Raw genomic sequence first — 24132 nt, forward strand, 5'->3', positions numbered from 1 at the left:
TCTGGCTCTTTCTAAACTTCTACAGTGCTTTGCCCTGGAACTTATTAAAGAGAACAGCAAAAAGGTTTCACCAGAATGATGTAAAATCACCGCTGAAATGATGCGTTACTTATAACTTGATATTGTTTAATTTTCATAAATATCATCGGTTACTAAGTGTGGTTAAGTACACACACACACACCAGAAACGGATCTTCGTTTTTTCAAGCTCCTTAGAACCTGGTGCGGACGCTTCCAGCAGGGCAGGTGGGGGCGTTTCGGCTCTAGCACTACAATTCCCACAAGGCACCGCGGCCAAGAGGCCGCTTCCGGGCTCACGTCCGCACCTCACGCTCGGTGTTGGGAGACGTGGGCCGTGCCGGTGTGCTTGAGCGTGAAGTGTGCGTGGTTTGAGCGCAGCGGCTGACTGGTTAGCCTACCCGTGCCCGGCGCTGTTCCAGGCTCGCTTTCCTCTTCTCATTGCATGTTAGGCCTACCATGAGGCGTCTGGGCTCGGTGCAGCGGAAAATGCCGTGTGTGTTTGTGACGGAAGTGAAAGAGGAGCCCTCCACCAAAAGGGAGCATCAGGTACTGAGGGTTGCAGGTCCCGCCGGGCAGCGGCGTGTAGGCTTCTCTCCAGGGCGCTGACTGCGTTTGAACCCGGCTTAGGGCGCCTGGGCGTGTTGGAGCCGCCCTATAGGCCGGGACCTCTTTGCGGGTTTCGCTTGGGGCGTGGGTGGGGGAGGCTGGCGGGAGGAGAGGGGAGGAGTCTCGCACACCCTGAGCTCCAGGTTCTTCTCAGTTGCAGTGGAGAAAATCTTCAAAAGAATTTTTCTGAGCAGGCGATTCAGACTGGCCCTCGCGAGGAAATTGAAAACCCACATCTTAAGTAATATTTCTTTTTTCTCTGGTTACCACCTTTTGGAGAAAAACCTTTATAAGTAAATAATCACTGCAGTACAAGCTTCCCCGCCCCCCGAGAATGTGGTGACAAAGTGGAGTTTTTAGAAGATTTACTTTACCTGTTCTAACCTGGGGACTGATATCAGTGTTGACAACTAACCTAATTAGGTCACTAAAGATCAGGCCTCTCGTGTTGATACTAGTAATTACTCACTTGATGCTAATTTTAGTGTTTCTATCTCCAGGTTTTCTATTCTCTCAGCACCGTGTTTTATTCATAGAAGACCCTTAGTAAAGATGGGTGGGTTAATAACCTGTATACAGAAGGTTCTTTATAGCAAAATCTTGATAGCAGAATCCTCAGTTCTCAGTTGGGTGCTTCCAATTTCTCATACAAAATCAGCATGTATATTTGACAAAGACCCCTGGCCTCCTGACATTATTTGCACTGGCCTCCTTGTCTTCCAGACTGAAAGACCTTTAAGGCTAAGACTGCCATGTCTATAGCCCCAGTTTCTAGGACCTGACACATGGCAGCCACTGCATAAATATTTGTTGAATTAAAGCAGGAACTCTGGAATCATTTCATGGCAGTTTTCCATTCACCTTGACGCTTTTCACCTTATTTCTTTCTGTCCTTTCTATAGTCATCACTGTTGTTACGGTTCTTAATATTTATTTATGTGCTGCTTATTGCACTAATTGTTCTTTCTTGCCACCAGAATGATCATTATGCGCTTTCCTAGTCAAACTCCCTCAGTTACTGTTAAAATAGTTGTCAGGCTTTCATTTTTTAAGTCCTAAAAAAGACCTAATCCATGTGAAACATTGTCATCCTGAATAGTGGTTCACTGTAGCTGTGGTTCTCAACTTTGTACGTTGGGTCGGGGAAGTGTAGTTTGTAAAAGTACCCTCTACTAGGAAAAATAAGCCGCTTGTCTCCTTCTGCAGTTAATAGCTTATAGTATTGCTTATAGCATAGCATACAAATCCTTAACTATAATTCAAGGCTTCTTGTTTATCAGGCCCAGTCTATTCTCTAACCCAATTTAAAGTGAATTCTCCGTTCAACAAAGTCTGTTTTTTCCTCTGAGTGTACCAGGCACAGTCCTGTCTCTATATTTTGCTAAGGCTATGTACTCTGCCTGGATCACCTCCAGAAGTTTTAATTTTTTGAATTGGATCTTTTGTGTGAAATCTTAGTTATCCCAGTGATTTTCCTTACCCAGAAATTGTAGAGGATCACTCTGCTGTCTAGTTTTTACACATACATGCTTTGTTTTTCCAGTCACAGTTTAAAGTCTTTAATGGCAGGTAGAGAAGGAGAACTTTGTGTACCCCTTTGTATCTTATGTTGTCCTTTGGACATGTCCGTAGCAGAGAATGGCAGATCATTTATTCTTGTGGAAGGGATATTTGTACTCAAGAGCTCCATGAGCAATGCCTTCTCTCTGGGATCTTTGATAAATTTAAACACACACACACACACACACACACACACCTCTCTCTCTCTCTCTCTCTCTCTCTCTCTCTCTCTCTCTCTCTCTCTCTCTCTCTCTGTTGGGCCAGACTTTCTTGGTTGTACTACCACAGATTAAATTGATAGCCTATGATACTGAAGTCATAGTTAGTGGTAAGTCCCCCATCCATTTTACCTTACAAGTACTGTCAGTACCAGAATGGGGTTAATTTCCTAAGTTTACTTGACTCTAAAACAGGACTTCCACTTATTAGTCTGAAGCCCATACACGGCAGTATATGTTTATATTGTGTGGTGTTTTTTTACATTATGTAAGACGAATTGTACATCAAATAATTTAGACTATGAAACAGAGGCATAAACCTGTCTCAGAAATGAAAATACAGATGAAAAGTTGGTAGGAACCACAGAAATGGTCTCTTCCTTCATTCTCAAAGCTCTTTTGGCTTGTCTTCCTGTCAGTAAAAAAACATAAATTGAATACACAGTTTACTACTAGTAAAGCTGAAAGGGTCCCCATTTGTTTTTCCCCTTAGAACTTATCACCCCTAACATTGTATTATGCATTTTGTTACTGTTGTCTTCCTTAGGGCAGGTTTGTTCACCTCTGTATTTCCCAGGGCCAGCGACAATGCTTAATCCAAGGGAGGCATTTAGCAAATAATTGTCAAGTAAATGATTGAATACACCGAACACCTCTGCTAGCGATGCAGTGCTACCTAGGACATGGTTCCTGGTGTCATGTTCATTATGGTGGATAAAGAAATGTAAATAATTAAAAATCTGTGTGGAAAACAGGTATTGCTGTGACAGAATGAAAAGAAGGGGGCAATTCCTGAAAACTTCATGGACAAAATATTTTTAAATTGTCTTGGATAAATAAGAGTTTGCCCTTTAGAACTAGTGAAATTAAGAACATTTCAGGTGAGAGTGTGTGTGAAGGTATAGATGTTGTCTTTGTTAAACCAGTTTTTTTTTCTCTCCCTCTCTCAAGCCATTTAAAGTTTTGGCAACTGAAACTATAAGTCACAAGGCATTAGATGCAGATATATACAGTGCAATTCCAACAGAAAAAGTGGATGGAACATGTTGTTATGTTACTACCTACAAAGGTAAAATAAAACTATACTACAAATATTTATTTTTAATCACTTTACAAACTATATATATCTGAAATGGGGCATTTGCTCTTCATAAATCTTTAGAAACCTAAGTATAATAGCAAAATAATAAAATCACAATTGCTATACTTATTATACTATACCTTTTTTCTTGGGGGAGGAAAGTGTACTTAATACCCATGAAGGGCCATAAAGTATGATAATTGCTTTATGTGTGTGATTTCTTTTTTGCACAATAAGCTATTTCACAGATACGGAAAGTGAGGCTCAGAGAACTTACATATTAATTGTCAACTATGTTAAGGAAAAAAATTCATTGAAAAGAGAGAAATAATCTTTATGATTTCTTTTGGGAGGTGAAGTTACCTCTCAATTCCAGCAAGAGAAATAGAATAGTTGAATGCAAATTGGACACATTTCTGGTATCAGGAAATATCTTCTGAAATACATTTTTAAAATTTTTAATTGTGAGAATACACATAATATAAAATGTATCATCTTAACCATTCTTAAGTGTACAGTTTACCTTGTGCTACTGTCACCACCATCCATCACCAGAACTCTTTTCATGTTGCAAAACTGAAACACTACCCATTAAACAACTCACCATTCCCCCTCCCTCCAGGCCTTGTCCGTCACCATTCTACTTTGTCTCTACGATTTTAATTAGATAACTCGTGTAAGTGGAATCATACAGTCTTTGTCTTTTTGTGACTGGCTTATTTCACTTAGCACGATGTCCTCAAAGTTAATCCATGTTGTAGTACGTCAGAATTTCCGTCCTTTTTAAGGCTGAATAATACTCTTTGTTTATCCATTCACCCATCAGTGTACACTTGGGCTGCTTCCACCTTTTGGCTATTGTAAACAACGATATGAACATTGTGTAAAAAATATCTCTCTAAAACCCTGCTTCCAGTTCTTTTGGGTATATATCCAGATGTGGAATCGTTGGACCATATGGTAGTTCTATTTTTAATTTTTTGAGGAACTTCCATACTGTTTTCCATAGAAGTTGCACCATTTACATTCCTACTAACTGCACAGGGTTCTCTGATTTTTCCACATCCTCACCAATACTTGTTATTTTTTTTATAGTAGCCATCTTAATCTATGTGAAATGAATTTTTTTGTTTACTTAAAAAAAGATATCCATTTAACCAAAATGACAGTATAATTTTAATTTGGTTCCTCTGTACATTAAGGAACTTCAGTGTGCATCATTAGTTGTGATCATGTACAATGATGACAGTTGAATAAAGTTAGATTGCTAAAGAAATTTAAGAGGACCTAAAATGACAATTCCTTCAAATGCACAGTTTATTACAGATAAAGGATACATAATTATAGCAACGATATTGAAAGTAAGGATCTACATCACAGCCAAAGACTATTTCACAACAAAGGGTTAAGAGAAGCCAGGTGAAAGCTCCGTTGTCTCCCCTCTTCCCCTGCCCCGGCCTCTAGGCCCTGGCAGGACACACTTTCTCATATCAGGAAACTCTGGTGTGTAGGGAACACCTCAGAAACAACATAAAATGGAGTCTCAGCTGGGTAATTTTGTATTTTGTTGGTCACAGGGGCATCTTCCTGCTAAGTAATCAGCCTCAATAGCAGAGCTCTCCAGGAGTCTCAGACCAGGTGCAATTCATTAGTCTCCTTGTCATTAATGATGAATGCTGGCACAGTGCCCTGAAACTTCTTGTACCCATGATTACAGATTGTCACTATTAGTCTGTTTCATGCCTTGACCAGGGGTCAGAGCCATGCAAAATAGTTTATCCTAATTCCAGATCTTCGGGAATTAACCATCATAGTTAAAATGTTTCAGGGAAGGTGTGAATACAATTATCTGGTTATATTTCCATTTTGTATAGCTTCAGTTTCTCACAAATGCTAGTTATAATAAAATATGGCTTGGAATGTCTTTATGAAAGGGTCACATATTTGCTTGTCTCATCCTCATCATTCTTTTACCAAAGACTTAAGTCTTCTTACAACATCAGGTATTGCTAGGTAGGATGTGGCTCTTATACTGCATTTCACTTTGTTTTCTAGGGTTGTTTCTCTTGGAGATGACCCAACTGTTTATTGAAAAATTTTATTCTGAAATGTCTTTCAAGGAAAGTTTTACTATTTGCCTCTTAAGACTTTTTCTTTTATTAATTTTTTAGGTCAGCCATACCTTTGGGCTCGGCTAGATAGAAAACCTAACAAGCTAGCTGAGAAAAGATTTAAAAATTTTATACATTCAAAACAAAACTCAAAAGGTTAGTGAATCTTTTTCTAAAATTTATTTAAAGCTTTTTATTATTTAAATAGCTGAAATTTGTGACTTATTCTTTGCTGTGGTGTTTCTATACATTATATCCTTTTGTACAATTTAGGACCTTTGGAAAAAGAAGAAAATTAGAATTGAATATTATCGATTATTCTTTTTTTAATGTTTTCTTAATATTTCTGTGACTCATTATAGTATGTTAGTGTCATTAAAATGTACAAATTAATATATATACACGCACACACACATATCTCTGTGTGTGTGTGTGTATTAAATAACGAACAACACATTAATTTTGTCTACCTAAGAGACAAAATGTAATTTTATAAATCAGGCACAAGTCTCAAAGGATTACTGATATTTTAAATATTACATTAAAATGCCTCTAAATATTGATATATACACTCATCATTGCATATCTACTCATTTGTATATATAATCTTTATACATACATTTGTATTCATAGTGCATTAAAAATTCATTATAAATCTATACATATTAGAACACTGGCTACTTTAGTTAGACTTTTATCCTATTTACAAAAGTGGTGTGTCCAAATTTGGAAATTTAAAGTGTTAGTACCTAAATCTTGCGAAGTAGTCATATTGTGATGATAATGGAGAATAATGAGTTGATATCTGATATTATGGGGTTTATTAGCCGTCACCAGTTTGTTTTTTCAATATTTTTATATTTATTGAAGTATAGCCACTTTTACAATTATCTAACTCTTTTAGAATTTTTTTGGAATGTTGATGAGGACTTCAAACCTGTTCCAGAGTGCTGGATACCAGCGAAAGATACAGAACAATTAAATGGAAATCCGATGCCTGATGAAAATGGACACATTCCTGGTATCATGAAATCTCTTCTAAAATGCAGTTTTGTGTTTACTAGTATAAAGAACAAAAGATCCATTTGATTAGAAATTACAGAATTTGATTTTAATGTTTTTTTCATAGTATTATCTATTTGAGTCTAATTTATGTTAAGTTTAACAATTTTACCAAAGATGTTTCACATCAAGAATGTCTTGTCAGGTTTAGAATCTTTTCTAAGATGACAGTCGATTATAGTCTGAAAATTAATAGTGTTGAGTGGCAATAGCCTTTCATTTGTCAAGATAGACAGTATATTGACTGATGTAATCTGAAATGAGATACTAAGAAGCCTTTACCTTTTAGGTTGGGGAATAACAACATGTGCATATTTTTTGCAAAGACCCTAGAAGACTATTTCAGCTAAGTAAGGTGAGAATAGGTGTCTCACAAGTAGTTTTACTGGGGATGGGAATATTTTTGCAAAAGTGTGCTGAGTAAAAAGATACCTCAGATTAAGGTTCAGTTTAACAGGCATGTCTTGAGTACCTGTAATTTGCAAAGCATTCTTAGGTTCTGGTAATATAAAAATGAAGATCAGAAACCTTATCTTCAACGATCTTGTAGGCATTAGGGGAAATCCACCAGTAATAGTATGATTTAAGAATGAAAAAAATACATAGGGTACGGTCAGAGAAAAGAGGAATAATTCCTAGTTCAATCTGTGGTGGTTAGAGGCGGCTTCTGAGGAGAGGAGACATCTGTACTGAAGCTTAAGAACCAGGAAGTTCACTGGCAAGGAAGAGGGGAGGTCAGCTTAGGCAGACGCAGGAAGAGATCCATGGAATCTTGGAAAGTTTACTTAACAGTTCATTCTGGCTGAAACGTTTAGAGTATATGACATTTGAGGAGATTATAAAAATGGAAGCTGGAGATGTAGAGTGGGCTCAGATTTGTATCCTGTCTAAAGAAATGTGAAGTTTACCCAGAAGATGATTATTAAGCAGGGGTACAGCAGAACTAAACTTAAATTTCTTAAATAGAACTATGATAAAAATATGTGAGTTTCACTGGAGATGAAATCAACAGAGGTTATTACAGAAATCTGGGTAATCAAGGCCAGAAATATGATGGTCATAGTGGCATATATGCCAGTTTCTTTCTTCTTGTAAGGAATTCTCCATAATGAGGACACCTATCCTGACAATAGAAATTAGGAGGGGAATAGCAATAGCAGTCAATAAATGTGGAATCAATAAATCTTTCAGTAAATATTGAAACAACAAATTGTGGAACAGTTACTGTATATGTCTTATCCCTGAAACTGGAGAAGGTAGAAAGAAAACTTAAAAAAAAAAAAAGTTTTAATGCTGGTTTAGAATGGTGCTCAATTCTTATTGAAAAGGTGAATTTTCTAGTAAAAGAATGCTGGGTGTTCTGTAGTAAATAAGTTAATTCCTCAACAGAATCTAAAATGAAACAATTTAAAAAATGATTATGATTTAAAAAATTAGTAAAACTGTTTTCACTGATTTTAAAAGTGATACTTGTGTGTGATAGAACATCCAGAAAATATGGAAAATTTACAACAAAAATAAAAAGTCTCAAGTCTCAGTGCAAAGAAAAACAATGTAATAAACTTTTTTCTTTAAATGATAGGTTGGGTACCTGTGGAGAAAAACAACAAACAGTATTGCTGGCATTCCTCTGTAGTTAATTATGAATTTGAAATTGCCCTAGTACTGAAGCATCATCCTGATGATTCTGGTCTTTTGGAAATTAGTGCAGTGCCACTATCAGACCTCTTAGAACAGACACTGGAGCTTATAGGAACAAATATTAATGGAAACCCATATGGTGAGCAAAGCCTTTTTTCTGTTCATTTCCAGTAACTGTCATTTATAAAGAGAACTTCCTAGGTTCAACTTAAAAAACACATACACACTACAGAAATAACTAATTTGAGCTATGTAGCCTAGGATTATAGCCATTTCTATTTTGTGTCTGGTGAAATTTATCTAAACAATTTTATTAATCCAAAAGGTTGATTTTAGCCTCTCCTTCCCTATAACATTATAAAACTATATGTGAAAGGTAATTACTCAAGTGTAACTTTTCGTTGCTTTTTAAAATTTAGGTGAACTGAGCTGAATGAAAATCATGATGTGCTTTTCAGTGGCTGAGTAGTTTAGCATTAATAGCTAAGCATAAATTATGTAAAGAATTGGCAGTGAATGGCATATCAAGCTCTGATGAGGTGAGTTCAAGTCCTGAGGGCACCTAGGAGTACGTTGTTGATGGTGATGGATGAAGACAGACCCAGGAACATTAAGGCTGGAGTGGCACAATCCTATATAGCAATCAGGAGCAGACTGATTGGCAAGTGGAAAGAAGCTAAGATAATAATTATACAAGTTATCAGAGTTATGGCGTGGCTGTTTGGCAAACACTTATAATTGAATGCGACTAATGGTGAATAAAAGGGGTTGGTGGACTTTTTCTGTATGAGGCCAGATAGGAACTATTTAGGTTTTTTGGGCCATACCTCTGAAACAGGCCATAGATAGTACGTAAATAAGAGTGTGGCTGTGTTCCATTGAAACTGCGTACAACAACAGGCATCTGGCTGGATTTCACCCATAGTTCATATAGCTTTTGGTCCCCTTGTATAGAGTACATGAAGTTAGAATTTAGATTTAATGGGGTAAGGTGCCACTTTTGAGTGAGAGTATTTGTAGTATATCTCTCTTCAAGGAAACCAACTAACCTTTTTGGTAAGTTTATTCTTAAATATTTTAAAAGGCCTTTTTATTTAGAGGTAAATGTTCTCATTCTTTTTGAAACCTTTCTATGGCTAATGGCAGGATTTTACCGTTTAGGGTTGGGAAGCAAGAAGCATCCATTACATCTTCTTATACCACATGGAGCATTTCAAATAAGAAATCTACCTACCTTGAAGCATAATGACCTATTGTCTTGGTTTGAAGGTTGCAAAGAGGGTAAAATTGAAGGAATAGTATGGCATTGCAATGATGGCTGTTTAATCAAGGTAATGGCAGAAAATATCTTTTGGGTTTATGTCATCTTATATTCCTAAAACAAAGTAGAAGTGGCATTACTTTCTACAAATTGCAGAAATTCTGATGGTGCAGTAAAGAAATTTTAATTTCCACATCTCATGTGCTACCATTCTTTATATGATGGTGTTTCCCAGTGTGTATTTATTCTGTGGGGCAGTGGTTCTTCTAGATGTGCTTCAGAATTAAAGTTATAAAATGCCTGGAAAACCTTGCATACTACATAGTTCCTTTTTCAAAATTTATGTTGCACATTAGTGCTTTCTGAGACATCCTGTGCTTAGTTTAATTCAGCATTTCCCAAACTTACTTCATTGTAGAATTTGTTGAGTTAAAAGAATATCAAGGGTCGATTAATATATAAAGAATGAATTATTTTACACTTTGTGCTCTGTCTCTGGGACTTGTTTATTTGATTTCTCACAGGTTCCTAAAATTCTTCATGTTCAAAACTGGACCTAGTCATATCACCTGCTGATTCCAACAGTTCACTGAAGCCAACAACTTAGATATCATTTTTAACTCCACTCTCCATTACTTCATACATCTAGTTATCAGTTCTTAAAGATTTTACTGAATCTATATTTCTCTCCAACCAATTAGCTGTTAATTTTAATTTAAACCAAGATTCATGCTTGAATTATTATATTGTCCCCTTAAATGTTAACTTTCAGCCTTATCCCTGTCCTGTTCATTCTTCATAAATGAATGAGAATGTTACTTCTCTGCATTAAACTGTTTAATGACATTAAGATTTTTCATGGCCTGGCCCCTGTTTAACTTTCTGGAACTGCCTCCATTCCCATCTCCTAAACACACCCACATTGTATATGTTCTAACTGTACTTAATTGCAGAGAAAAAACACCATGTGTCACATGATATTCTCTTTGGTTAGAATGCCTCCCCACTGACATTTTTCAGCTGGCTAGCTTCTGTACTCAGCAACAGACTCTTATTATTCATTAAATTTTTATGAAGCCCCTGATGATGTTCCTGGCATGTTTCCAAGTGCTGGAAATAGTCAACAAAACAGTGCCTTTGCTTTCACGAAGCTCACATTCTAATGGGGAAGATGGACAATAATAAATAAGTAAATATATGTCAGGAGAACAGGTATAAAAATAAAAAAGATAAGATAGAGCCTTAAATAGTGCCTAGCAGATGATAGGCACTCTAAATATTTGTTAGCGAATGGAGATAATACAGGTTAAAGCTGATACCCTTTTTTTCTCTTTTCAGGTCCATCGCCATCATCTCGGTTTATGCTGGCCAATTCCAGATACTTACATGAATTCAAAACCAGTTATTATCAACATGAACCTGAACAGATATGATTGTGCTTTTGACACTAAATGTTTATTTAATCATTTTTCAAAAATAGATAATCAGAAATTTGGTAGGCTCAAAGATGTAATACTCGATATATAAACTGGTAATACAATTAAAAACTAGCTTTATTGTTGTTATATTTGAATCTTGAATATTCTGCCATATTTAAAACATTCCTATTTATTGTTAAATGTCTAATATAGCAGTATGTCTTCTAGCATTTAAAGACATGAATTTCTCAGTTGTAAATACCTATTCAAAATTGTATTTAGAACCAGCAAATGAATTTTAACCATTGGACATAAAAAATGTAAATAATGGTAAGGTCGTCAGCTTGTACATAGGTTGGATTCTGTCCGTTGTAACTGGGTACTAATTTAAAGATAACAAACCAACAATTTTGGAATGTTTATTTTCAAAATTATTTTAAGCTGAATTGAATCTTGCCAGACATTTAACAACACATGGCTTAACCTCATATTTATAGATATATACATAAAATTATATACATAAGATATACATAAAATTTGAAAACTTTAACACATAAATATGTAAGTAAGTATATAAATCTCCAATTTTAAATGTTAAAATAGTAAAGTTTACCCTCATACTGTTTAAAACTTAATCAAAACATTATGAATCTACAGAAATTCACTGTAGCTAATTGCCTATTTGATAGTCATAACTTATTCTAAAACTCTTCAAAAATATACTTTTCTAATGTGTTAAAATTTTCATATAATTTTATTTACTAAAAATTCTCATTTAGGTAAAGGCACAAGATACTGGAAAGGAAATCATGTAGGTCAGAGACTTGCTTGATTTCCAGATGGAATTTTAACTTATAAAGTTAATAAATAGTTAAATAATTTAAAACTACACTTATAGCTGGCCCTTAATAAATGGGGAAGTTATCAGGATTTCCCTCTTCATCTTCAAACTGTTCAGAAGCAGCAACAGGACTAGTTAATTCAACTCCAAATTGTTCAGAAAGTTTTTTTAACTTCTCTTCTAAAAGGATATTTTTTTTTACTTCTTCTTTATAATTATACTTCAGATCTTCAATTTCTTCAAAAAACGAAGGATCAAAATTTTCTAGCTCTTTCTTCAGCTTTTTTATTTCCTCCTAATAGAAACATACGATATTTAAAAGGCATATATAGCTATAAAATACACTCTAGGTTTGAACTAAAGAGTTTTAATTGCAAACATGAAAGTCAAAGTAACCTGAATAGTCGAAAATAAAGGTAGAAGTATTTTCTTAAGATTCTGTTAATAAGGTTTCATTGTACAGTATAAGTAACTAACTGTCAAATCAAAAATTGTTTTCTGTAAGTTATGTCCTAGTATTTGACTAAAATTTATTAGCTCTAAATTAGCGAGAATTTAATCTTTCTTCAAAAGCATAGATATTCTCAGTGAGGCAACCAAAAAGACTTGGTTATTCACAACATCGAAATTGTTTTCGTTAAGATTCTTAGTCTTCATTTATATTTTCTTTACAAATACCTAATTTTTAATGAATAATGGTCAACTTCTTATATGTTTATGATACAGGATAATATAGGGCGTCAGCCTGGCTAGGAGTTACACATCTGGTGAAGAGAAAATTTGAGTTTTAAAGACCATTCAGAATAGCCAGTGATCACTAACTGTCATACCATGCTCTTTTGATCTGTTTACAGATTCTTAAGAGATGAAGCATAGCAAGTATCTTTCTTTAACGGAAGGGAACTATTCCTGAAAAGGATTTCAAAGGGAAATAAAAAGACACTGTTCACAATGTGACCCAAAACTTAAAATACTAAAATAATGAACTATATTCGTGACAGTTAAAGTAAATTTACTTTTTAATACTATTTATGTCTCAGTTTTTCTGATAGCTCTTAATATTTTTGAGAGATGAATATAATGAACTCTGTAATATCAATGTCAAATATAAGTATAAAAACTCAAATATGATGATCATAAAAAGCTTTCAATAGCCGTTTTCACAAAACATAACACTAATTAGGTATTTTAAATATTTAATTACCTCCATATGCTGCTTTTCTAGATCTGAGGTTTTGAGCTGTGTCTCTAGATCTTTTATCTTCTCCTTTAGTTGATCAGGATCTGCCAAAAAAAAAATTATAAAAATCAGATTTAGCTTTTTCTCACTCTGAATAAGATCAAGATACATGATTTGTTTTAGCAAATAAAGAGAAAACTTATGAAACTAGAGCCTGGAAAATAATGGCTTTTTATGGGTAAAACACTTAAGACTATGAATACTATATGCTGCCTCTATTAGGTATTGTAATTCTATAGCAAAGAGAAAATGTATCTGCTAGGTATTAGAAGTGTAAGGTTAATTTTTTACATGGAAGAAATTATTTTCCAGAGAAAAATTCTAGCGCCTGGAAAATAAGTAATAAAAGTACAACAAAAATAAGTAAACTTAGGTAAGCGACCATAACCATAAGCTGGCCAAATGTTCCTGTTCCTCAACAGCACTGGCTATTCCATGTAGGTCAATATGCGTTTATTGTTTAATTACTATGTGACAGATGTGCTCAGCAGGATGGATAACATGAATGAGTCCTGATACTTTGGTGGAAAATGTTAAGAATACAAACAGCACAAGGGCTTTGGTGTAATTTATGGATCAACCTCTCCCCTGACTCCAAGTTAACATAGCTCTAACTTTATGAGAATCAATGGGCAAATAGTATTTTTGCTTTAATTGCTAGTCTGCTATTTTCTTTAAACACTGCATATAATGTGTCATGTGGTCAAATTTTTACAGCCATTGAGGGGAAAACTTTTAATGCTAAAGTTTGAGAAAATAATGGGTAGCAAACACATTTTCATGAATGAGACAGGACGTATATTATGTTGCCTTTGAAATGATCCTCTAATTATAAGTTGGACAGAAGCAATATTTTCCTCATCTTTTCTTATGGGAATTCAGTCAGCAGAATTGTACTTTTCAAAACTTCTCTCACCTTTACAGAAAGCGTTAATGAATTTTTAAGAGTTCATTCTTAAACACTTAGACGCTATAAGTGTTTAAGAGTTGATGTCTTAATCAGTGGGACACTGTATGTCACACAGGTTGCAATGTGTAGCGTCTTCCAAGTCAGCTGAATGGCCACTTACATTTAAAGAGTGCTTTAGGGTTTATAAAAGTTAGTTTGATGTTGAGCCTTAAATCTTTGAGGTATGATAGGTATCCTTATCTCCTGGAGATAAGGAATATGAGGATTCAGAAATTCCCTCTCAGGAATCAGTTTTAGAAAGAGACTGCCTAATGTCAATGGCATTAACAGGTCTTTGGTACTGTGTCTAGTCTAGTATACCAAGCTGGCTTCTATGAGAGGTACTGTTGAGAGATTATATATACTTTAAGTCATGAAGAGGCAATGTAGCATAGGGAATAGAAAGGAGCTGTGGAGTTTCCCAGATTTAGGTTTCATCCTGCTTCTGCCACTTTCTTGCCTGTTGTGATCTTGGGGACAGGTTACATAACCTCTTTGAATCTGTTTATCTCAGGTATAATGAAGACAACAGTAACCACCTTACAGGGTTATAAGAAATTATAAAAGGCTTATGAGGCACTTAGAATAGTGTGTGGCACAACTCATACATAACAGCTTAAATACAAAGTAGCAACAGGACTACATGGTAGGATACTGAAAAAGCTATATGAAATGGTCAAATATTGTTCAGATATAAACTGGCATAATGCTTTAGCACAGAATTTGGCATTTCCATCAGGCTATCCGATATAATAAACAACAGTACCAACAACTGATTCTCCTTATTTGCAGTAGTTAATGGTCTATAAAGTCAACAAGAACAATAAATTAGTGAATACTGAACCACTGCTCTTGGGGAAAAAGATTACTAGGTAGAGATAGATATATATCTATACACATGTATATAATACACATATACATACACATATATTAAATTTCTTAAATCCTGAAAACAACTCATCCTGGTAGATTCTATTTTCTTTCTTTTACAGAAGAAAATACAAGGTTCAGAAGTGTCAAGTGACTCTCCTCTCCTGAGGCTGCTCCACTAACAAGTGTCAGAATTGGGATTTAAACCCAGTCCAAAAGGCCCCAGAACCAGTGCTTCTTGCCCTAAGCTGCACTGCCACCTCATGTCCATCCTCTGGTCATTTCTGTATGAAAGCTGAAACAGTGCAGAGCCTCACCTTGTTGGAGCTCATCTGGGAAAAAGTGGGTCAGACAAATTTTTTACTGCTCTGTATTTTCACAAAAGCACCATGAGTACCGATTATGGGGTTACAGGTAAATTTTAGTAAGTGAATTCATAAGGCATCTGCAAATAATGATGATCAACTATTCATTGTGTGTGTGAACGTATGTACATATAAATTATGTATGTATGTATACATGCGTACATAAGCACAGGAACAGGGGAATGATTAGTAATCACTTCTCTTGAATGTGAATGGAAGGGGGTAGAAGGACAATTTCTTTTACTTTGTAAAAGGAAAAAAGAATATAGGCTCTGTTTACTTATTTAGTTTTTAAATTAAGAAGACAACATTTAGAAGAAAATGTTCAAAGGGCTTAAAAGGGTCTATACTTAAAAACAGAAAGCAAAAGACCTAGTATTCATCACTTAGCACTTGTTAAGATAAAATCTGTAACACCTATATGGAACTAAGAAAAACACTTGAGTACTTGCTACTCAATACTACAAACAAGGGACTCGATGGGAATGTTATTTTTGCATGGACAAAGACAGCTCTAAAAACTTATATCAGGGATTTAACTTTATGGGAAGACAGCAGAAATCTGAACAAACAAAAAAGGCAAACCCTAATTCAAATACTTGTGTTAGCTAACATGCTATAAATATGTTATAAAATGCATTACCAGGGATGGTGCTCTCAGCTCCACTTTGGTCCTTGTGTACTTCTATCTGATGGATTAATTCTGCTTTTTCTTTTTCCAGTTGACTATTAGCTAATCTAGAACACAATGATAATGTATTAAAAAAAAAAGGCATTGCTCCACAAATTATATAGACATTTCTTATGAACTATACAGTGCTTAGAAATTGCTGATATTTATAAAAGTACACATTTACTCATATACTCTTACTGCTGCAATAATACCATTCTCAAAGAGAGATCACGGAATCAAAACTCTTAATGTTTTTCTTAAAATCTGACCTGATGTCATTTTCAAGAGTAGTTCTGTTATTAGCGGAGCCTCATGAGTATGCTACACAGAACCCTGGAAGTAAAGACTGTTTTTTTTCTTTCATTAATAGTCTCTGGGAAATTTGGGTTTTAGTACATTCTATGCCATGAAGGAAGTTTAAATAACTAAATTACAAACCTGACACCTATATTAGGATGTTGTTTACTGTTTTTTTGTTGTTGTTGTTATTGTTTCCAGCATCATGTAAAAAAATGGTAGCATTTTAAGTAGCAAAAAATGATAAGCATTTTAGGTAGCAAAGCTGAAAAATCTTTCTAGATAGAGTAAACCTGGTTACATTAAAAGATAATAAAAAAGAAAAGAGAAAAAAGTTGTCATAACAACAGATAATGTACCTAAGAAGCTGAAGCTCCCGTTGAAGGCCTTGCTCTGTCTCAGCACCTTCAGGAATATGTTTGAGAATCTCAATCTTTGGGCACAATAAAAAGAAGAGAAAATTTGCCATAGAAATATGAGGTTGTATAAAGATACACATTTTCAGTAAAGCATAATGTTAAAAGTTGGGTTGTCAAAAGCACACATGAGCATACATCTATCATGTCCTCTATTCATTATTCATTCAACAATTATTTACTGAGTAACTGCTGCATGCCAGGCATTGTCCTAGGCACAGAGGATACACCAGTGTGGAGAGGGAGGAGGGAAACAAACTCCCTTCCTGAATGTTCCCAAGGTCCTCACATTTTTAGTGAGGAATGACGATGAACATGTGATATGATAACAGTGCCAGATGCAAGGAAGGGCTATCGAGTAATGCTAGTGGTATAGGGTTAGGAAAGGTCTGAGGAGCTTCATTTAAGTAGAGACATGAGTGTGGGAGTGAGCTATGAGAATATTTAGGTGAATATTATTCTAAACGAAGGAAACAAGTACAAGGCCTTGAAGCCTGAATAGTTTGGTTTGTTCAAAGGACTAAAAAGGTCAGTGTGGCTAGAACACTGTGAATGAGGGGTAAAGTAAAGATGAAGCTAAGGAGGAAACCAGATGCCAGACCATGTAGGTCCTAACTGGCTAGGAAAAGAATTTTAGTTTTATTCCAGGGTAATGGGGAACCATTAGAAGAGTCTAAGGATAGGACTGCTATGATTTGCTTTATGCCTTAAAGGGATTACTTGGTAACTATATGAAGAACAGGTCAGGGATAGGGAAGAGTTGAAACAAGGTGAGAATGGAAGCAGGGCTACTAGTTAGGAAATTACTGCAATGGTTCAGGTATATGAGAGAAGCTAGAATGGACTAGACTGGAAGTGTTGGAGGTGTTGGTGTTATTCATTTAGATGAGCCTTCCAGGGGAGAAATTAGTCAAGAGTTTATGTAAGACATGGCAAAGGAGTCGCTTAAGAAATAATATATTATTTAACATGTCAAGAAAAATTACATTACTTGCCTGTTGCTCGAGGTCTTCAGTGTATTTCTTAACTTTTTGTTCCCTCTCTGTTGCTTGTCTCACAAGCTGTTTCAGATCAGTAAGGCTTCGGGTTTTTTTGGCAATATCAGTTTCCAGTTCTTTCAGTTTAGTTTCATACATTCTAAAAGTGTAAAGGAAAATAATTGGTATAGACATGGAAAATAATTTCTCTTGTTGATTTAAAAGTTCAAATTACTGCACTAAAAATAATATAAAAAATATTATACTGTTTCTTTTCATCAAATCTTTTGCTACGTATTTATTTAGCATTAGGTGACAGGAACGACTATGTATCCCTAACAGACAGGCCAATTAAAATAGAGGATTTTGGTGTTTCCTAGGGTTGTAAACATCACCCCTTTCATAGCCACAGAGTTTATTTGACAGGCAGGATCGCACATATTTGTAGAAAAGGTTCATGGAATGGGAGAAAATCAAGTGCCAGAAAGCAGAAGCCAGTAAGACATTAAAGCTGTTGCTGAAGTTGTCTCATTGGGGTTATTTGAAGAACAAGTTGTCCAGAATGTAACACTAAAATTTTAGCACAGCCCAGATCCTGTATGTCACAGAGTGCAACAGACAGCTCAATTGTGCCTGGCTTATTCTTGTACAAAATGAACACAAAAAAAGGTGAGTTGTAGCTGGACAAATGCAGCACCCAGGAGAAGCTGGGCACCATCAGTCCAGGCTCATGGATGACAGCAGCTTCATGATGCCCACCCAGCTCCAATACCCTCAGCCCAGTTCCAGCTCTCCTCTGTCCCATGCCCTGCCACCCAAACTAGTCAAACACTTTAAGGAAGAAAAAAGACTGGCAATGCTAGGACAAGAAAAGAATAAGTATCATGGTAAAATAAACAACCAAACAGTTCATCAGGAAAGACTAAGTTAATCAGAATAGTGTTATATTCTGTCAAAATAATAATGGCTGAATTAGAACTGATTAAACTTTGTGCAAGTTTTAAACTATTTATTCTTACCTTGTAACTACAATTGATTTCCAGCTCTTGCTATCAGCACCTTCAAGCTGTGGACCTCTACTTTCTGCCAACTGTAATCTCTTGCCAGTCTCTTCTAGTTGAACTGTCATCTTCTCATTTAATATCTCTAAATTATTCTTGGCTATCCGCAATTTCTCTGCAGCTTCAGTTTCCTATCATTAAAAACTAAATTAGTATATTATGGTAAAACATAACAATGCTGTCATAGATGTAATACATTCAAAATTATCACTATAAATTAGGAAAAAAGTAATCAAGTTCTAAATGCTGATTAAAATTCCAATTAAAATCCAATGTTTCCTTTACTCTGAAACAGCAATATAATAATTAGAACAACAGATCTAATTAGAAAAATATATTTACAAGTATTTTACTCTAGTTTAAATTTGTCATTTTATTTGGTCACTTTAAATTTGTCATCTTTGTAATATTTACAGAATAATGGGATAGTTTGTGTCTTTAGTTTTGTTTTGACTCTAATACTTAGAGACCCACCTATAAGCACAAACTCTGTGTAAGTACTACAGATTATTTTCACTATTCAACATCCACATTTAAAGCACAGTAGGTTCAGATAACTAGTTTAAAAATATTAACTTCAATTTATTCACTGGGTCATCCATATAAATAATGCCTATTTGTCTGGACAAGTAATATATATTACCCCTTAGAATCTTACTGTTTGTTTAACAAAACAGTTTCATACACTCCTTACTGTACATCAGACATTGTTCTAGGTCATGTGTACAAATACTAACAACATATACCTTATAGCAGCTCTGTGAAATACACGTACTATTCCCAGTTTTATAGATGGGGAAACTGGGGATAGAGAGAAGTTAGTAGCCTGACCTAGTTACCATGTCTAGAATGTGACAGAGCTAGATGTGAATCCCAGCCATGTACCTTCTACATTATACTGCTTCTTAATTAATTTTTTATTTTTAATGTTCCTCATGGTAAACAGATGGCAGGCATGAAAACATGATTCCTAAATCCTTTAATATCTACTCTGAATAAACATGCTCATCAATGTTTTCATTTGTTTTTTTCAAGGTGTATTAGTTAATTAGCATAACAATAATTATAATCACTAATAACAGTCATACTTTTTTAAGTTCCTTACGAAGCCTTTCATTTTCAGCAACAATTTTCTCTGTGCCTTTGGTCTTGGATTCATAGTGCATGCTCAACTGTCGTCCAAGATGAACTTTAAGTTTTTCTAATTCAGCCTAGTAAAAAAAAAACCTATGTTATCAAAACAATGAAATAAAAGATGATGTTGTAAACTTATAAAACTTAATTCAAAGTAGTTGTAAAAATCATATTTGATATAAGTAGAATTAAAGTCTTCTGTCTAATACTGGTCATCTACAGCAGAGGTTTCCAACCCTGGCTACACATTAGAATGATCTAATGACTAAAAAATAAATAATACCAATACCTATGGTAGGACCCACCCCAGAGAAATCTAATTAATCTCAGGACTGGGGACTTAGGAACCTATATTTAAAAAAGCAGATACAGGTAATTATTTTATGCTGCCAGAGTAAGAACCATTGGTCAAGAAATAATAATATGACCAAGTCGAGCAACTCTAACTACTCTTAGTGTCCAATATGTGTAAAATATTGACTCATCCATTAAAGCTATTTTATATAGTTTGAGTATATTTAAAATTTTCCTAAAAAATAAAAATTATGAAGTAAAATAGTACATACAAAGGATCACATTTAAAATATTACCTTCAATTTTTCATTTTCCAGCTCAATATTAGCCATTTTCTCACTGGTCAGTATTCCTGATGCTTTTTTCAACTGTTCATTTTCCCTTTGAACTTTTTCGACTACTTTTTTCATTAAACCAATGGTTTTTTCTAGTTCTGGGATTGTCTTTCCACTTCTACCAGACTACAAAAGAATATGTTAACTTTTTATTTAATCAAATATTTTAGAGCGTATAATATAAAGTACCAACAATATAGCAGGTTCATTATTATACTCATATTTTTGATTCCTAACACTTGAAACCAAAGCTTGTATTACTTCAAGCCATCATTATAATGACCCTATGATTTAGGAAGTATAATTCTCACTTTAAATACTAGAATATCAAGACTCAAAGAATTTGATATTCCTGAAGTCATGAAGCTACTAAGTAACAGATCAGGTATTCTAGCTTTGATGTCTGTTGCAAATGAATAAACCCAAGAACCTAAATATTCTATTTAGCTAACTAATGTTAATTCCAGTATACCAGAGTTTTCTTTATATGAAATAAAATCACGAAAGAAAAATTGTGTCTTTAAAGAGATCATGAGTTATTGAATTTGAATTGCAACATAATAGAGGTAATTTTCTTTAATAGTCATTGATTAGAAATTAAGTTTCTGTCCAATATAAATAGAAGAGACTTCTAAAATAAAAAACCTGTTATAAAGTTATCAAAAGAGATGGGGCACCAATTAATAAGTTTAACTGTTTATAATTTAAAATAAAAAGTTTTTCAAAAGTGAAGTCAAATAACTTTGTTTTTGACATTTTAGTCAGTATTCATACTGTGCAATGAATAACCTCAAAATATAAACTTTTACCTAATTTTAATGCTGTATGCTTTCATAATAAACTTAGATAAAAAAGTAAATTAACAAATAGATTATTTGTGAAATGAATGTTGCTGACTATCAACAAGATATATGTCCTAAATACTTTTCTGGTAACACTCAATATTTTTTTTTTGGTAAAAATAAGATATATTTAATGTTATTACTTGAAAAATTTTTGTCATTATGATTACTTCCACTTGTGCCACTTAACAACAAGAGATCAACAGGGGCTTAAATTACTGGTCTTGACCTCATAAGCAACATTTATTCATTGAAAAAAGTGAATACAAGATAACATGGAACGAAAAGAGAAACCTATTTACAGAGTTGCCATGGACATCATACATATAGTTACAAAATGTTAGAATTGGACCAAGAAGCACTTAGTAGTTACCTCAATGAACAGAAGGCAGATTCCTGAAAGTTAAATGTTTTCAATGTGTAGAGAGACATGCAACAAAAAAAGATAATGTGGAGCCCAAGTGAAATAAAATGCATATAAGGTATGACAGATGATAAAATACATTAACTTGAAACAGAGAAAAGCTTAAATGTTTTACATTGTAGATGTAGCAGAATAAAAACTGAAACTGTAGACACTAGTAAAAGCATATCACTACTGTTATGATGTATCTAAACTTATTTTTCTTTTCTAGCTTATCAGTTCTGAAACCAAAATAAATATATGGCATATTCTCACATACCCCTCTAACATGGCCAAGTTTCCTCTCAACTTCTGTTTTTCCTTTCTTAAGAAATTCACACATTTCCTTCAAATCTCTAACTTGATTCTATAAAATTAAAGCAAATATGTTAACAATTTAACATAGTTATAGCTATTTGAAAAGAAAGAAACAATTCACCTGAACCTGCAATCTCTTCAATTAGCCAAACTTACCAATGAGTCTGCAGAGCAACAAGGAGGATTGTGAACAAAGACAAATGTTGACTTAAAGTATATAAATACAAGAATATTTTGTATATGATTTTCAAGACATGTTTTCCACACTGTTGCCTTAATATATAATATAAATTTGAGTTTAAGACTCTGATTTTAACCGTACCATAAATTACATATGTAGATCCTGACCCATATGGTATGGAGAAACAAACTGAACTTCACACACTGGTTCTAGCAGTGCAAAACTCAGAATGAAAAGCGGAAAATAATTATACGATTACCACTGGAATGAACAGATTGCTAATATTCTAGGTTAGAAAACAGAACTGAAACAATTAGCCAGCCAAGAGAAAAAAAAGATTCTCATAAATAGGATAGAAAAGTTTTGGAAAACTAAAGATAAACTTTATAAATGTCAAAGTAAAATTTCTAAAAGAGACAATTATCCTAATATAGTTTTAATTTAAAGACTTAATTTTTTAAGAGATAGCCTAATATTTTAAGGTGTGACAATTGTTAGTGAAATACACCAATCATCCTCTGCCTCAGGGCATTTGCATTTGATTATGTCTGTTGTCTGGAACTCTAGTATTTGCACGACCTGCTTCCATCCCTGTCTCCTATAGATGCTAAAATGTCATGATATTAAGAAACCTTTCCCCTTATTACCTTATTTTAAACAGCAGTTCCCATAACCCCACATGACACACGTACAGCCCCTTCATGCCAATCATGCTTTTTCTCCGTGGCACTTAGCATACTATATTTTGACTTGTTTATCAGCCTTCTCCATTAGAATATAAGTTCTATGAGTGCAAGAATTTATTTCATTGCTGTTTCCCGGCACCTAGAAGAGTGCTTGACACAAGCAGGCCTCAACAAACAATTGTTAAATGAAAAAATGTAGAAAGTATAGCACTACCATGTTACTTTATAAATATGAGTTTTTGACTTCTTCATAAACTAATATGGTAAGCATAACAAGCAGGGAGAAAAAGATTTTCAGGCATTAGATTTCCTAACTATAATAAAGAACGTTAAATTTACCTTCAATCTTGGCAAATCTTTATTTGCTTGTTCAAGCTGAAATTTTAGTTCAATATTTTCAGATGACAACTTCAAGTTTTCCTTCTGAAGCTCCTGTTCTCTTTGCCAATGATCATCAGATTCTATTTCTGAAGTCTTCAGGAAAATGAAGTTAGGAATATTTTTAAGGTTTAATAAATAAAAGCTGCAGAAGACATACTGAATAAGAAAACACTATGCTAAAATGGAATAATTTTCGTCAAAGAAATATGAGAAAATTGGAGAGCTCTAGAGAAAACAACCAAAAATAAATAAGTTGGAATATAAAACTTGCAGTAGAAAAAGTAATGTAGTATTTTAACTAATATAGAAAGCAAAGTCTATTATAACAATAATGTCCACACATATAATGGCCTCCATATATACTCTCGTAATGACAAATGTAATTTGTTTTTTTTTTTTTAGTCTAAAAATAAAGTATAATTGTTATCTGTTATGGATTGTATTATGCTTCACCCCCAACCCCACTCCCAAATTCATACGGTGGAATCCTAACTCTCACTACCTCAGAATGACCTTATTTAAGATAGGGTCTTTTCAGAGATAATCAAGTTAAAAAAATAGGGTGCACCCTAATCCAATGACTGGTGTTCTTAAACAAAAGGGAAATTTGGATGCAAAGACATGTAACAAAGGGAGACAATATGAATACACAGGAAGAGGGTTATGTACAAGATAACAAGAGAGGCCTGGAACAGATACTTCTCTCACAGCCTAAAGAAGGAATCGACCCTGCTGATACCTTGATTTTGAACTTCTAGCTTCTAGAAATGTGAGAATAAATTTGTTTTCAGCCATCAAATCTATGATGCTCTGTTATGGCAGCCATAGCAAACTAATACACACAAGCCTCAATTCTTTCCTCCTTCAAAAAGTTTTTCCTCATTCTTTGA

General features: G+C 34.3%; 2 protein-coding genes across 15 annotated transcripts in view; one reads left to right on the forward strand and one right to left on the reverse strand.

Annotated features, from left to right (window-relative positions):
* Positions 1-306: 306 nt before the first annotated feature.
* RLIG1 (RNA 5'-phosphate and 3'-OH ligase 1) lies at positions 307-11134 on the forward strand. The gene is made up of 7 exons (XM_039869007.1): positions 307-567; positions 3357-3474; positions 5658-5753; positions 6502-6618; positions 8242-8439; positions 9462-9631; positions 10900-11134. Exons 1-7 carry the CDS (start codon positions 478-480, stop codon positions 11086-11088), a joined length of 978 nt encoding a protein of 325 aa, XP_039724941.1. The 5' UTR covers positions 307-477; the 3' UTR covers positions 11089-11134.
* A 250-nt stretch (positions 11135-11384) lies between these two features.
* Positions 11385-24132, reverse strand: part of CEP290 (centrosomal protein 290) — an 86960-nt gene continuing 74212 nt past the window's right edge. For 12 of the 14 annotated variants that reach the window (XM_039868999.1, XM_039868991.1, XM_039868990.1 and 9 more), the window contains 10 exons: positions 23201-23335; positions 21957-22043; positions 20393-20557; positions 19757-19879; positions 18627-18799; positions 17626-17767; positions 16574-16647; positions 15888-15982; positions 13025-13104; positions 11885-12115 (listed from right to left, as the gene is read on the reverse strand). In XM_039868999.1, the coding sequence (XP_039724933.1) occupies positions 11885-12115; positions 13025-13104; positions 15888-15982; positions 16574-16647; positions 17626-17767; positions 18627-18799; positions 19757-19879; positions 20393-20557; positions 21957-22043; positions 23201-23335 (1305 nt within the window). Of the gene's footprint in view, positions 12116-13024; positions 13105-15887; positions 15983-16573; positions 16648-17625; positions 17768-18626; positions 18800-19756; positions 19880-20392; positions 20558-21956; positions 22044-23200; positions 23336-24132 lie in introns of all 14 variants that reach the window. The other 2 variants (XM_039868995.1, XM_039869000.1) reach the window with 2 other exon arrangements.

This window comes from Pteropus medius, unplaced genomic scaffold (assembly GCF_902729225.1).
Source record: "Pteropus medius unplaced genomic scaffold, Ma_sr-lr_union100, whole genome shotgun sequence".
NCBI classification, from domain to species: Eukaryota; Metazoa; Chordata; class Mammalia; order Chiroptera; family Pteropodidae; genus Pteropus; species Pteropus medius.